Source organism: Lutjanus erythropterus, chromosome 10 (assembly GCF_056507025.1).
Source record: "Lutjanus erythropterus isolate fLutEry1 chromosome 10, fLutEry1.hap2, whole genome shotgun sequence".
Classification (NCBI taxonomy): domain Eukaryota; kingdom Metazoa; phylum Chordata; class Actinopteri; order Lutjaniformes; family Lutjanidae; genus Lutjanus; species Lutjanus erythropterus.
The window spans coordinates 548,351-563,564 of NC_139326.1; the positions used below are offsets into that span (position 1 = coordinate 548,351).

General features: G+C 39.9%; 1 protein-coding gene across 7 annotated transcripts in view; it reads right to left on the bottom strand.

Annotated features, from left to right (window-relative positions):
* Positions 1 to 15,214, bottom strand: part of ogdha (oxoglutarate dehydrogenase a) — a 32,653-nt gene that overhangs the window by 16,369 nt on the left and 1,070 nt on the right. For 3 of the 7 annotated variants that reach the window (XM_084727726.1, XM_084727725.1, XM_084727724.1), the window contains exons 2-5: positions 14,229 to 14,635; positions 9,795 to 9,986; positions 5,670 to 5,772; positions 3,047 to 3,091 (exon numbers count right to left, since the gene is read on the bottom strand). In XM_084727726.1, coding sequence (XP_084583852.1) covers positions 3,047 to 3,091; positions 5,670 to 5,772; positions 9,795 to 9,986; positions 14,229 to 14,468 — 580 coding nt within the window. In that variant the 5' untranslated portion in view covers positions 14,469 to 14,635. Of the gene's footprint in view, positions 1 to 3,046; positions 3,092 to 5,669; positions 5,773 to 6,230; positions 6,325 to 9,794; positions 9,987 to 14,228; positions 14,636 to 15,214 lie in introns of those variants that run through there. The other 4 variants (XM_084727727.1, XM_084727729.1, XM_084727730.1 and 1 more) reach the window with 4 other exon arrangements.

Sequence of the window (15,214 nt, forward strand, 5' to 3'; positions counted from 1 at the left end):
AGTTGACAACTACTTGATAAATCAACAGATCACTGCAGTTCCACATCGTCTGGTACAGATCGCTGCTTACGTTCATATCACAACTGCAATATCAGTAAAAATAATCAGAATTAGTTTTTTTTTTTTTAGTCGTTCAGGCCTCAGCTCGAGGCAACAAGTTCACAGCGCAGCAGGGCGGGACTAACACGACAGAGACGCCTCAAACATGGGAACAAAGGAGAGACCCGAGAGAAGAAGAGCAGAAAGAGAAGAAGAGGAGAAAAAAAAGAGACAAAAAGTTGAGAGCAGCTCTGCTTTAAGCCTCACACCAGCAGAAACATCAGACGAGCTAACGCTAATGCTAACGCTACACAACACAGACTGAACATCTTCTAAAAAAAAACACAAAGTGAGATTAGAAATGTCTTTTTCAAAATCATCCAAAACACAAAGAAGTCCATCCTGAAGTTGGATCAGAAACATTTTCTTTCACTTCATGTCTCACAAAAGTGTTTTTGAACATTTCAGCCCGTGTTGCAGGTCAAACTCAGAGCGCCACGCCAGGAGATGATTTTTAAACACACAGCCACAAACTGAATACTGGGAGGTTTTTAAAGTTCCTGAAGAGAGAAATCATTCGAGGACGTCTGCGTCAGCATCACAACAACATGTCTCCTTTCAATTATTTTTACTGATATTCTTATTGTGACATTTGCAATATTGGAAGTCATTACAGTTTTATATCATTATTCTCATTTTTACTGAAAAACATTAAAGGTCTGCTTTTTGCAGCGATTTGCATCAAATGATGTAAAACTGCAGTGATTTGTTTATTAATTGATTAAGCTATTAAATTATTTGGCAAATATTTTGATAATTGATTAATCAGTTTGTTTTTTAACTGTCTAAATTCTCTGGTTTCAGTTTCTTAAATGTGAATATTTTCTGGTTTCTTTCCTCTCTGACAGTAAACTGAATATTCTGGACAAAACAAGACATTAAAGGACGTCGTCTTAGACTCTGGTCAACATATTTTATGGACCAAACATTGAACTGATTAGTGGAAAAAGTATTGCCAGATCGATCACGAGTTGAAAAACAGGTCCAAACTTGATTTGAAAATTGTAGTCGAACAGACTCCATTATCAATAAAATTTTGATTAATCGCTCAACTTCTTTTTCTTCATTTTAAACTTTAAACTTTATTACTCTATGCACCTGTTTTATATAAATATATATCATAAATGATCTTCTTTTCTGAAGGGTTAGGGTTGAAACTTTTGATAAGAACTGTATAAATAGTTTGTTTGCTTTAATCAGTTAACAAAAAGTCTAAAAGTGTTTTTTTTTTGTTTTCAGAAAGTTGAGCTTAATGAACGAGAAGAAACCACATTTATTTCTTTATTATAAAAACTTTTTTTTCCTTCAGTGAAAATAGAAAACTAAACGTGCATGACGGTTGACTGAACATTACGTACGTCTGAGAATCTTTTTTTGTTGCATTAAATAAGTCAAACACTTTTTTTTCCCAGGGGAGTCTGAATGCAGCATCATGACCTGTTTTTTTTCAATATTTGAAATCATTTCGTGGCCACAGTTAAAAATGATCTTCTGACGTCACCTCGAGAGAGAACTCATCTATCAGAACGTTCTACTGTTGACTGGACAGAGCAGGGCGCTAAGCGGCAGCTAAAAGCTAACAAAGCTAACTCCACCCACCAGAACACACAGGACACATTTATTGATTGATTGATTGATTTCAATGTGAACTTTTAATGCGAACGTTCTGGTCTCATGTGTCTCTCTGAATGTCTCCTGTGTGCTGAGGTCTTAAATCGATGTTTCACTCTGGTTGGATGTCAAAACACAAAACCAAACAACAGAAGTAAAGAAGAGCGAGTCTGCAGGTATCTGAAAATAAATCCCAAGACTGTGAAGAGAAACCAAACAGTTGCTCTTGTTTGGGAATTTTCTAGAACACATCAGTACAACATAAAGATCTGCATCTGTCGAGCTGAGCAGCTCTTAGAAACAGGTTGGTGATGACTGAGGGGAACACGTTTCTCTTTTCTTAACGGCGGAAACCAGCTTCATTTGACTCGATAAACACTGTATTGATATCAGTATTCTAGTTTGGATCATATTCTGTCTCAATATTCAGATTCTTTATGTTCCAAACTCATATTTGTACCCTACATATCGGAACAACAAATGTATAAAAATCTTAGTCTGTCTTTGTTCTTTTTTTTGTGTTCAGTCGAGCTTCTAATAATGTGAAAAACTTTTCAGGCCGACAGTCAGCAGCATCATCTGAGTGAAAACCAGCAACAATAAATCTAATTTTAACTTCTTGCCGTCACCTGGAATTATACAGTCAGCGCCTCCAGGAAGCTGCAACGTTTCGGACCACAACTGCATTTTTTTTTTTTTGTGCAAATCTGGCCAGACATTGTAGCTTCCTGCAGTTCCACCAATCACAGCCAGTCATACATACATGTCTAAATGAACTGAAGTTTTTGTATTTTGTGGTTTTATTCTACCTGGAACAAGCCGTCTTTTAAATTTTAATGAATTAGTTAAAAAACTGGATTTTTTTTGGAGGGACATACGTCTGTGCGCTCCACCTGTTTTCACGTTTGGAACTATTTTTCAATTGACTAGATTGTGACAGGATTTATTTTTCACCATTTTCAGATATTTTATTGACCAAACAACTGATCAATCAATCCTAAAAATGACTGACAGATTAATTGATGATGAAAATAATCATTTTTTTGTTGTCTTCTGTCCCCTAAGTTGCAGACGTTGGTGGCAAAACCTTCATTAACTCCTGTAGAAACAGTTTTGACACTGAACCAAGTGAAACATCTGATTTTTTATTACCACCTTCTGATGCAGCAGCGCCCTCTACAGGAGCTCAGGATGTCAGGAACTGATCAGGATCTGTCCCTGACGTCTTGGACTACCTGCAGATGTTACCTGCACACCACTAAAGACTACTAAAGAAGAAGAACTACTGGCTTCACAGCACTGCGCAGTGACACACCAGCATCGTGGTTTCTCGTACCTCCTACCGTAAGGATTCTCAGCCTCTCCTTGCACACAGCCACATCTGGAGGGGTCGCCAGCAGGGGGCAGCAAAGGGAGAGACACCCGGACACCATTAGTGACCTGCGACCCACTTAAACCACAACCCCCACGGCCATTTTTCTACCACCGCCACAGTCGTCTGCGGCGACAACAAGAGCACAACACCGGCCCGACATCTCAGCGTCTCCACCACCTTTTCATTTGTTCACAGAAAGAAGTTTTTGGTTGAGAGCTCAGAGTGAAGTGGTGGAGACAGAGAGATGCAGTTTAAACACCATGCTGAAGTTCAGAAGCCACACCACAACCAACCAACCAACCAACCAACCAACCCCGCTAAGCCATTCTGCACCACAGCAGGGACCAGACTAACTCCTGAGCAGCCGCAACACAGAACTCAACACTGCCGTCCTCTGTTTTCACTACAAACTCTGTCAAATACCACAGAGTCTCGTCTCCGTCTGTCCCTGCAGGACTGTAAAAACATCGCTGTTAAGACACGTCAAGTTCTCTGAGTGTGAGGGACTGAACAGTGCTGATGTCAGGTGGTGAGGACAGTTAGACAATGCTAATGCTAACTAGCGGTTAGTGGCAATAAGAGTCAAGAGACAGCTGAGACAGACCAGGTCCTGATCTATTCACACCAGGTATAATAACAATTAATCAATGATCAATAAGAATCTGATCGATCATGTAAAATTTAATTGATCTCCTATCAAATAAACGTGAAACATGAAACTCTTTATATGTTCCACAGGCTCTGAGGAATAAGGGTTCTTCCTGAAGGATTGTTGAAACCTCCAGAGAGGGTTCTAAGTGGAACCACTACTAAGGGTGTACGTAACACTGTCAGAGAACATGGAACATGTTGTCGTGGAAATAAAACTCTGATTGAGGGGGTGTTTGATAAATGTAACATTTTGACTAAGTGATTATTGATTGTTAATTGTAATGATTGATTAAGGACAGAGCTGACAGTTTGAAGTCTGCGTCCAGACTTAATAAAATCAATCTGGATCTGCCAAAAACCAGATCTGAGCCGGCAGTGTGAACGAGGCCTTCGTCTCTTCGTTATCTACCTTCACCATCATCACCTGATCAAGGACAGATTATTTTCTTCAAAGATTTTATTTTTACTTTTTTAAAAGGCCTGAAACTAAACCAGTTAATCTTTATAAAAACAGATTAGTCAGATAAATCTGAGAGAAGGGACAGAATTCAGCGTTTTATAACTGTTTAGATTTAACATGTTTAACGGACGACAAGAAAGAAACACGACTCTGCTTTCTACACGTTCATTAATCTGTGACCTTCTCAGATATTCAGCATGATACAGTGACGACATTACAGACACGTTCATTCATCTTCCACTGATGTGTGGATTCTGATGTAAACAGAAGATTCTGAAATGAATGAATAAATCAGTCCTGGCGCAGGTCGGCAAATATAATTGTCATTTCCACTCGCATGTGACATCATTTAACTCTTTCAATACTAAGATTCCTGTGTGAAAAGACGGTGACAAACGTCCGAGCCGGTCAGCAGCCATCATCAGCCAGCAGAAACAAACCACAAGTCACTGATTCGACGAGCTGAGAGCAGAAGCCAAACAACGAAAAGCAAAAACTACAGTTTCTGCCTTCAAAGAGCAACAGCGTTAGCATCAAGCTAACAGCTGATCTCACTGGAGTCACAGTAAACTGATCTGAAACCAAACCATTCAACTCAAGGTCTGTTCAGGAGCAGGTCTGGGTCTTTCAATCATATCACACGATCTTCATCATGCTTCCTCAAACTTTTCCTGAGTACTTCCTGTTTATGCTGACTCACTCCTGACCTCGACGGCAGATTTATAAACATTTGTCAAATATCGGCTGATTGAGATCATGTGATGTGACTGAAAGCTCCAAAACTGCAACTTAACTGATCTTAAGGTGAGAGTTATTTTGTCAAGAATGAACTTTTTAATCATATTTTTATGTCCTAAAACAGAAGCTAGTCTTTTCTTTTTTCCGGCCCACGTCATAAACAGTTAAATTCACAACACCGGAATGTTAAATCTATTTCTGTGAAGTGAATCCAATTAAGATCTTTCCTGACAAACCTAGGAAACAATGTGAGCCAGGTTCTCCGGACGTTTTGGTGAAACAAAGTCCCTGACGGGGAACATTCACATCCACGTTTAAGGTTAAAAATGAATGAACGTTTCAGAAACATTCACAAGAAAGATTTAGGATTTAGATTTAGTTCTTGAGATGTTTGCTGCACACGAGGAAGTTTCAGATTTTACGTATGAAAACAAGTTAGTTTGAGTTTCAGAAACATTCATCATGTACAAGAAAGTTTCAGGAACGTTTGAAGGATCAACAAAGTTTCTGAAATATTCAGCGTACACAAGAACGTTTGAGAAGTTTCAGAAACATTTATTCTACATGAGAAGGTTCATGAAATTCTTCTCAAGTACAACAAAGTTTCAGCTGAAGACAAAGTCACAGAAACATTCCCAGGACAACAAACTTTCCCCGACTAGAGTTTGGACCAGGGGGAGAAACAGGGGCAGTAAAAAGACGTCAGGGTTGTTCTCTGAGCGTTCTGCTCCTCACCCAGCTTGTCGGAGGAGGTGATAATGTCAGTGGGGACACACGAATCCAGATCAGCGTCCATGATGCCGAGCGGGTCCAACTGGGCCACATGGTGCCCTCGGATCTACAGGGGACGACAACAGCACAGAGCCCACCCAGAACAGGAGGAGGAGGAGGAGTGAAGAAGAGGAGGAGGAGGAGGAGGAGGAGGAGGAGGAGGAGGAGGAGGAGGAGGAGACAAGTTGCAACGAAATGAGAGGCAGGAGGAAGTGGAGAGCCAAATGGATGAGAAGCAGGATGGAGTGAAGACAAAGAAAGGAGGGGTGCAGAAAAGGAGGAGGAACGACGGAATAGAAAAAGAAGAAGGTAAAAAAGGTCAATATCGAAATAGGATTGGACAGAAAAACAAGGAGAGAGGGAACAACAGCAGGGTGAGAGTTTAAAAGAAGAAGATTTGACAAAGAGAGGAAGAGCAGGAGGAAGAAGAGATAGAGAGAAAGAGGGAGGGAGGGTGGGAGGGAGAGCAACATTAACACCACAGGCTGAAGCAGTTTGTCTGTTTTTTTAGCTCAGCTGTCTCACCGACGTCCTGGAAGCCAGTATTGACCGGAGCATCATCAAAATTCACACAGCTGATTCCCAGAGGATCCAACTGAGCATTGTGATGCCCCATCACCTAAACACACACACACACACACACACACACACACACAAACACACACACACCTGATTATCACGACACTGACGGACAGACAGGACAGACTACTGGACGTCTTCACAGGTCCACATGACAGACAGCTGATTCTTCAGATCACGTTATTCAATCTAACCAGAGAGACATTTTTTTCCTCCAGGATGGTGAAGGTATGTCCCGCCCTACTCTCACTCTGATTGGCTCATACTCACTGAACTTACAGACTCTTCCAGCTGTTCTCTTATTTCTCTTTAATCACCGAGTCATTAGTCTTCAAAACTGTCTTTGTGTTAATTAGGAAACAATTACCGTTTCAAAATGTATTAACTGATAATTAATCAATAGTCTAGAAATGTCAGTGATTGTGCCTAGTTTGACATTATTTTATCTGGTTCAAGTATTTGCTGAATAAGGAAACTTAAAATGAGGGAAAAATGCATTATTAATTATTGATGATTAATTGATTGTTAGTATTTTCGACTATCTGTTAAAAAACAGAACTGGTCTGGTGGCACCAAACGAGGCGTAGACAGATGTTTGAACAGAGACAGATGTTTGAACAGACAGATGTTTGAACAGACAGATGTTTGAACAGAGACAGATGTTTGAACAGACAGATGTTTGAATAGAGACAGATGTTTGAACAGACAGATGTTTGAACAGACAGATGTTTGAACAGAGACAGATGTTTGAACAGAGACAGATGTTTGAACAGAGACAGATGTTTGAATAGACAGATGTTTGAATAGAGACAGATGTTTGAACAGACAGATGTTTGAACAGACACAGATGTTTGAACAGACAGATGTTTGAACAGACAGATGTTTGAACAGAGACAGATGTTTGAACAGACAGATGTTTGAATAGAGACAGATGTTTGAACAGACAGATGTTTGAACAGACAGATGTTTGAACAGAGACAGATGTTTGAACAGAGACAGATGTTTGAACAGAGACAGATGTTTGAACAGACAGATGTTTGAACAGAGAGATGTTTGAACAGACAGATGTTTGAACAGACAGATGTTTGAACAGAGACAGATGTTTGAACAGAGACAGATGTTTGAACAGACAGATGTTTGAACAGAGACAGATGTTTGAACAGAGACAGATGTTTGAACAGAGACAGATGTTTGAACTGGCCTGTATTTGAGACCAACTTTTTATTTTCCTGACATTATTAGAAAAAACTTGGAATCAAAACGATTCACACAAATTAAACCAATCCCTGTGAATCCTGTCAAACTTTATCAATTTTGTCTGGCAACTTTTCTCAGTGAACCGACTCAATGTTTTGTTTTATTAGTCTCTTTTTTCCTGGATTAGTATTTTTTAAAAAAGGATTTCACGTTTACTGAAAAGGACATTTGTAGTTGTTGACATTTAATCAAGGCTCTGTGTCCTTTTATTTTATGGGTTTATGTTTTGAGAGTCTGAGCTCTCTGGAACAAGTTACCTCTGATTTTTGATGAACTATACAAAACATTTAGCATCTTTTTCTTGTAATTTTCCTGTTTTCCTCAGAGCGTCGCAGCATGAATGACTTGAACTGTCGCAGTATATTTGATCTGACTCGGTCTGTTTCTCCTGATTAAAGCTGTGAGACGTTCAGATGATAAAATATAAATCTGTTTTATCTAAGTGGAACCAGAGCTGCCGTCTTCTCTGACAAGTTGATGTTTCTCTTTGTGAAAATTGATTTATAGACACTTCTGGACCTGTGAAGACGTCCAATAATCACATCAGTAATCAGAGTTTCTCAACATTTTCTACAGGATTTCATGTAAATCTGAGCTCTTTTCATTCAGTCGTTTCTTGTTGAAGAGGATGAAGGAAGCTCTGCTTTTATTTCTGAACGATTAAACAAAGAATAATAAATTTATCTCACACAAAACTCTCTGATCACATGACTCCATGTGGGGTCCAGAGCCCAAGGTTGAGAAACTCTGAACTACATCAGTTTGTTAATAACTTACACACTCTATAAGTGTGTTAGAGTTCAATAAAAATAGACTGATCAATCAAAAGAATTGATTATACAAGCTCTTCTAATAATTCAATATATTGATCACTTCAAGATTGAACCTTAAAAAATAACAAGAATTTAAAATATTCTGTTGAGCTCCACGTCAGAGGAGATTCTGTGGAAAAAAAGACAAGGTCAATATCACAGAATACAGGCAGTTCAGTTTCTACGACTGCATTTATCAATAATCAATAGGGGTGTCACGATTTCGATTTTTTATCGAAATCGATCGAAATTACGTCATGGTCTCGAATATCAAACTCAAAGAGAGGATCGACGACCCCCCCCCCCCGAGGTGAGGGAGGTGTGGAAAGAGGTAAAAGCACATGACGACGCCCCTCGTTAGCGAACCTGCAGTTTCTGACACCGTGGCAAGTGCAGATAAAGGAGACGCAGCACCGCAGCTTGAAGCCGCTCCTGCTTCTCTTTAATCACCAGTGTGGAGATATTTTGCGTTTCCGGTGAGTTAAGAACTGCTATAGAACTGCTATATGCGTGTACCACACCTGTCCACGAGAAACACTACGAACATGGCAGGACACATCCGCCGGCATCACAAAGGTGTAGATTTGACAACTGGGAAAACACCATCACTGGTCCAGACAACTATTCCATCCTCATTTGCAATAAAACTTCCACTCAGCTCACGCAGAAGTTATAACTAACGCTACAGGGCTATTTATAGCAGCAGACCTGCAGCCTTACTCTGTGGTGGAAAACGCTGGATTTAAACATTTAATTAGCGTACTTGAGCCACGCTACAGTACGCCCAGCAGGTCGCATCTTACAACAAAAGTGTTGCCCTCCATGTTTGAAGACGTTAAAGAAAAAGTTTTGGGGGTCTGAGCAACGCAGAATTAGTTGCCTTAACAACAGATGGTTGGAGAGTTACATCACCGTCACAGCAAACTACGTCAATAATGACTAATCAAAAATAACAGTTGTCTTGTCTGGCCATAAATATGTAAATAGTTAATATTTTGATAACTCAAAGAGCATCTCTCTCTCCAGATAAAGATAACAACATATCTTTCTTAAAGAAAAAAAACTTGAAAGAAGAATGTAAAAATGACAAAGTCAAGGGGACAAAACTACTTATTTTTTTATGTTCAACTGTTCAGACTAGTCTAAAAATGGCACAGGCCTCTGTGCTATAAGACAAAGAAAAAAAATCGAGAATCGAATCGAATCGAGGATTTGGAGAATCGTGACACCCCTAATAATCAATAACAGACTTCTTGTTATAAAAATAAATCTTACACTTTATTCAACTTAATAAATGTTAAGTTTGTGCAAACTTGAACAAACGTTCTGCCTGGTGGCCCCATGAACAAAGCAGAAATTAGTGAGTTACAGTGGGAGGTTCTAAGGTGGAACCACTGATCAGCAGGTACCTAAACGAGCCGCGTGTGGTCGGTACATGTACCTGATAGGCCCTGATGAGCGACTGGACGGCCAGATGATCCTCCACCAGCTTCTCCACGTTGGGCTGAGCTCCGACCAAAGAGGAGAGCTGAGGGCCGGCGAGGCCCGACGCCGCCGACAGACCCAGAGGAGACTGGTAGGCGGCTCCGGGAGGAGCACCGGCGTTAGCGTTCCTGAAAAATACATCCCACGACTGGAGGAGGAGGAGGAGGATGATGAAGGAGGAAGAGGACGAGGACGAGGAGGATGAAGGAGGAGGAGGAGGAGGAGGAGATGAAGGGAGAGACGGAAAGATTTTTAATAAAACAACAAACAGTCAGTTTCTGTCCTACTGATCAACATTAATATCAACACATCCAAAGGTGTTTATGAAGACGATGGATTATTAGAGACGGACGTCCTGATCTGACATTTATATATTTATGGTTTAAGTCGACTCAGAATAACAAACAAACATGAATTCATCACAGCTGATCTGAAGTTTGTCTTCATGAGTCTGAGCTCTCATGATAAACTCAGGTGAAAATCTGTATTCTGACAAACAGAGTCACTCGACGACGCTCCAAAATAATCTGAAACTGGTTTTGTTTTTTTTCATTGATGGAAAATAAAAATATAAAATCAAATGAAAGTATAAGAACCAGGGGAACTCAGCCAACAGAAGAATTATTTGAAGGTAGAAAAGAAATAATTGGCTCATCACTTCTGCTCAACAGCCTCGCTCTCCTTATTAATCAATAAGTATGATCAGATGTGATCAATAAAATATTGACACAGTTAAGCTTATTTTCAGACGACGTCTTCCAACTACAAAAGCAGTTTATCAGCCACATGATTTATCATGATGAGTGATGTGTTGGTGTCACGGGGTCTGTCCTCTATATTCTTTTATTCTCAGTATTTAAACACAAGATTCACAATATCATCAATATCATATATTAGGACTAGCTTAAAAACAATCCATTAATTGATTTGAATTGATTTTACTTTGTGATATCCAATCATAGAAGAGTCTGTCTTTTGTCTTTTCTGTGGTGGACGTGTGGCGCAGCCTGCAGTTTTAATCCCGTGTTTGATGTGAGAGAAGAAAACAGTTCATGTAACTGATTTGGGGTCAGTTCTTAATGTAAACATGAATATTTTGAATAATGCACCAGGTTAGAGGTTAGTCTGAGTTCTCTGAGAATCTCTTTCACATCAAAGAAAACTGTACGCAGCTCTATACATGAAATACCATCATTTACTGTAAACCACAGTGAAACACTGGGAAGATCTGAAAAGCATCAATCTGAACTTTTACTCTCACATGCAGTAAAATGGTGGAGACTCGGGTCGAGCAGATCAGCATTTGAAACTGATCCATTTATAAACAGTTCTCTTTTTGTCCCCGTGTTGCTCTGATCAGACGTGACGTGACTCTATCTGAGAGCTTCAGAGGACACACGGCGAGGACAGGACCAGGCGAGCCTCAAACACCAGAACACACTGAAGAACTTCCAGAGAAACTTCAGGATGATTCAGGCCACAAACATGTTTTCTTTAGGCTGTGATCCAACAACACATCAGAGGAAACAGCTCTTCTCTGCTGACAGTCTGAAGGCAGCGGAGGGTTAAACAGGGACAGAAAGAGACAAACAGGATTCATGTTGGAGTCAGCAGGCAGCAACCGTACAGCCTGTTTTCACTCTGTGGTTCATTCTGGACTCATGAGTCACAGACGTTCAGATCATAAACATCTCATTACTGAGACGTTTCCAAACACGCCCCACATTTTACTCTCTCACTTCAGTTCAGCACATATCTGTCTTCATGACCAGAACAAAACACTACAGCTTCTCCTGAACGCAGCGTACAGCTGTGGGAAATCAGGCCCACATATTTATATATGGTATATTAATATGAGGGGAGCAGCTCTGTCGCCCCAGTGTGACATAAGAGGCCTGCATGAAGGTGACATAATGAGTGAATGAAGCTGCTGCTGTTTCACTCAGTGTTAAAGGACGAGCAGCTAATAATAGCTGCTGAAGCTCAGTCACATGATCCAACTGTTTTACTTTCCAAAGTGAAGTGGAGAGAAGCTGAGAGACGTTCATTAACTCTCCTCCTCCTCCGACAAACCCTCGCCTCACACCAGGGGTATGTTAGCTTTATACACCTGTGATGACTTCCTGAAGGATTTAAGAGGTTTGTCCTCACAAATCAAACTGGGGGACTATGTCTCAGTGTCCTGAAGGGACAGCAGGAGGGAGGAGGTCCAGCAGCCAACACATATTTTCCCACAATTTTAAAATAAAAACTCTTTCTTTTTTAAAAGTTTTTCTTTTTAAAAGTTAGAATAGAGGAAAAAAAACTCTTCAAGAAACTTTTTGCTACATGTGAGAGTTAAAAAAAAAAACATCTTCATCAAATACCAGTATAAATACTCTGTGGAGGTGAACACACACACAGTGTGGCTGACGTGTGTGTGTGTGTGTGTGTGTGTGTGTGTGTGTGTGTGTGTGTGTGTGTCACCCCGTCATGTGTCACATGTCACAGTTGTTATGTAAAGATCTGTCAGTGTGACCTTGCTGTGATCCACTTAGTAAACTAGCTGGAAGCAGCAGTGACCACATGCTGGACGTCACAGTCAACAGCAGGATGAATCTGCTCATATGAAAACATAAGGTGTAATAAAATCAGCCAGAATGAGTTGGAACACAGTTTATATTCAGTATCAGTTATTTAGTCCTTTAAAGGAGCAGTGCGTAGGATTTACTAGCATATTTACATTATTATCCTGCAGCTTTTATATTTAATAAACCAAAATATTTATTTATGTCTCAGCTGAGAGATGATTTCTGCTTCGTCTCTGTGGAAAATGATTATTGCTGAGTTATTAAAAAGTTCAGAGAAGAACAATCATGCTGGCGTGTCGTCCGTCTGCTGCGGTTGGATCTGAATTAAACCGATCGGCCTCGTCACAGACGCTTTTTAATGCTCAACAGGAAGTGAAGAGCAATGATCATCTTCACCAGTGATTAATTTGTCAACCAGTTTCTCTATCAATAAATTAGTTGTTTGGTCCATTAAACGTCAGAAAATGTCTCTCAAAGTCCAAGATGACGTCCTCAAATGTCTTGTTTTGTCCACAACTCAAAGATATTCAGTTTACTGTCAGAGAGGAAAGAAACCAGAAAATATTCACATTTAAGAAGCTGAAATCAGAGAATTTGAACTTTTTTCTGACTCAAATTATCAATCAATTAGTTGGTGATTAATTTTACAGTTGATTAATTGTTGCAGTTCTGATCTGATTTAATGTGACAAACTGTGATCAAATCATTTTGTATAAACTATGTACATAAACTAAAGTCATAAACTGTAAACTCTTTCCTTAATCGATCAATGGTAAAATAAACAATCAATTAATTGATTAGTCATACTTACAAAATGTTACATTTATCAAACAACCCCTCAATCAGAGTTTTATTTCCACGGCAACATGTTCCACGTTCTCTGACAGCAACACATAAACCCTTAGAAATAAAGCTGCTAACTAGAACCATATAGGGTTCTTCAGCTTGTCCCCATTGGAGAACCATTTCTGGTTCCTGTTAGAACTTTTGTAAAAGTTCACTTGGAACCCTTTCACAGAGTTCTACCTAGAACCCAACATAAAGGGTTATATCTAGAACCATCTATCAAAGGTTTCACCTTGAACCCCCCTGTGAGAGGTTCTATAGAGAACCCTTTTAATGTGCAATGGTTCCACCTAGAACCCTCTCTGGAGGTTCTATTCAAAACTTCTTTATCTTTCTAAGGGTGCTAACAAGAATCCAACCAGATGGTTCTACCAAGAACCGTTTTATATTATGCAACAAAGAAATCTTGAAAGAGTTCTTCAAAGATTTCAGCAATCCTTCTAAAAAAAAGGTTCTTTGGATTTGCTTACTCATTAAAACACAGAATATAAATAAGTTCTCAGTAGAACCCCTGGGTGGATTCTTGTTAACACCTTTAGAAAGGCAGAAAGGTTCTGATGAGGAATGGATCAACATTTTTCACCATTTTCTGATATTTTATGGAACAACAGAACTAATCAATTAATAAAAAATTTATTGAAATTTTGTTGACAATTCAGTTTGGATTCGTAAAATCGTAGGAGGTGAAACGTGTGTCAGACTGTCATTTCAAATTAAATATGGTGCTGCAGGATCATCATATTGTACGTCACACTGACAGACATGTCGCATAATCTTAAATTTAATTTAAAAAAAACTTTATTTAAAGGGGCTGACAGTTTTTAAGAAGGTTCCTGGATGTTCTAATTTATATTTCTGAAATGCAGCTACAGCCAGACTCTTTATGGTCCCATTATCTGAGGTGACCAGTAAGACACCATGTTATATCCTGTATGTGGTCCTCCAGACCAGCAGGGGGCTCCACTGACCCTTACCTTGTGAACACTCTTGGGGTCCTCCAGCCAGGCGTAGTACATCTCCTCCACATAGTTGGAGCTCGTCCCGTTCAGGAACGGCTCCGAGGCCACGGGTGCAGTGTAGCACCTGATTGGCTGAAACGTCCTTGTGCCACCTGTGGAGGCGACTGTGATTGGCCGCTGCTGGCCGACAGTCTGAGCCGCCTGCGAGGCAGTGAGCGGACGCAATCGCGCCGCACAAGTCCTTAAACGATGCATCAGCAGTCCTTAAAAGTATCGCACACACGGCTGTGGTGGCGGCGGTCAGTCCGACGGGCCGGACGTCCTCAACCTCAGACCGAAGACGGGATCAAAAACTCCACCAATCGCAGGGCGGTCCCACAACAGAGAGGGAGGAATCAAATGTCCACTGGTCCGTTTGTCCACTGAGACAGACAGAGAGACAGTGTTAGACAGGAAGTTGACACCTGGGATGATAATGATTAATCAGGAATTTAATCAATTTCCTATCAAATAATGATTTGAAATATAACAGATTATTTTTTATGAGTGCGTCTGTGTCTTATCTGATTCAAGTCTATGTGTTTAATATTTAGGCCTTTTCATCTTTATGTTTTATTTACAACGTGTTGCTGTGGAAATAAAGCTTTGATTGAGGAGAGAAGAAACACCACACCATAGTCATTTTAATGTTTTTCAATCAAATTAGAATAATGATGTAAAAATGACCATTACTTCTAATATCACATGCCATATTGTAACTGCAATATCAGCCAAAATAATCACAACTAGATATTTTCTTTAAATCATTCAGCCATAATCTGGTGGATATTGGTTCCAGTGTGAGCTGTCAAAGTAATACTTATATAGAAGATATGCAGGTATGACTCAACCAGGTACAGGTGAGTGTGTACAGTGACGATTTATAAAAATATCTACACAGAAGAAAAGAAAAACCTAAAACACGAGCACCTCACAAATGAACTAGTGTTTCCCTGCAGTGT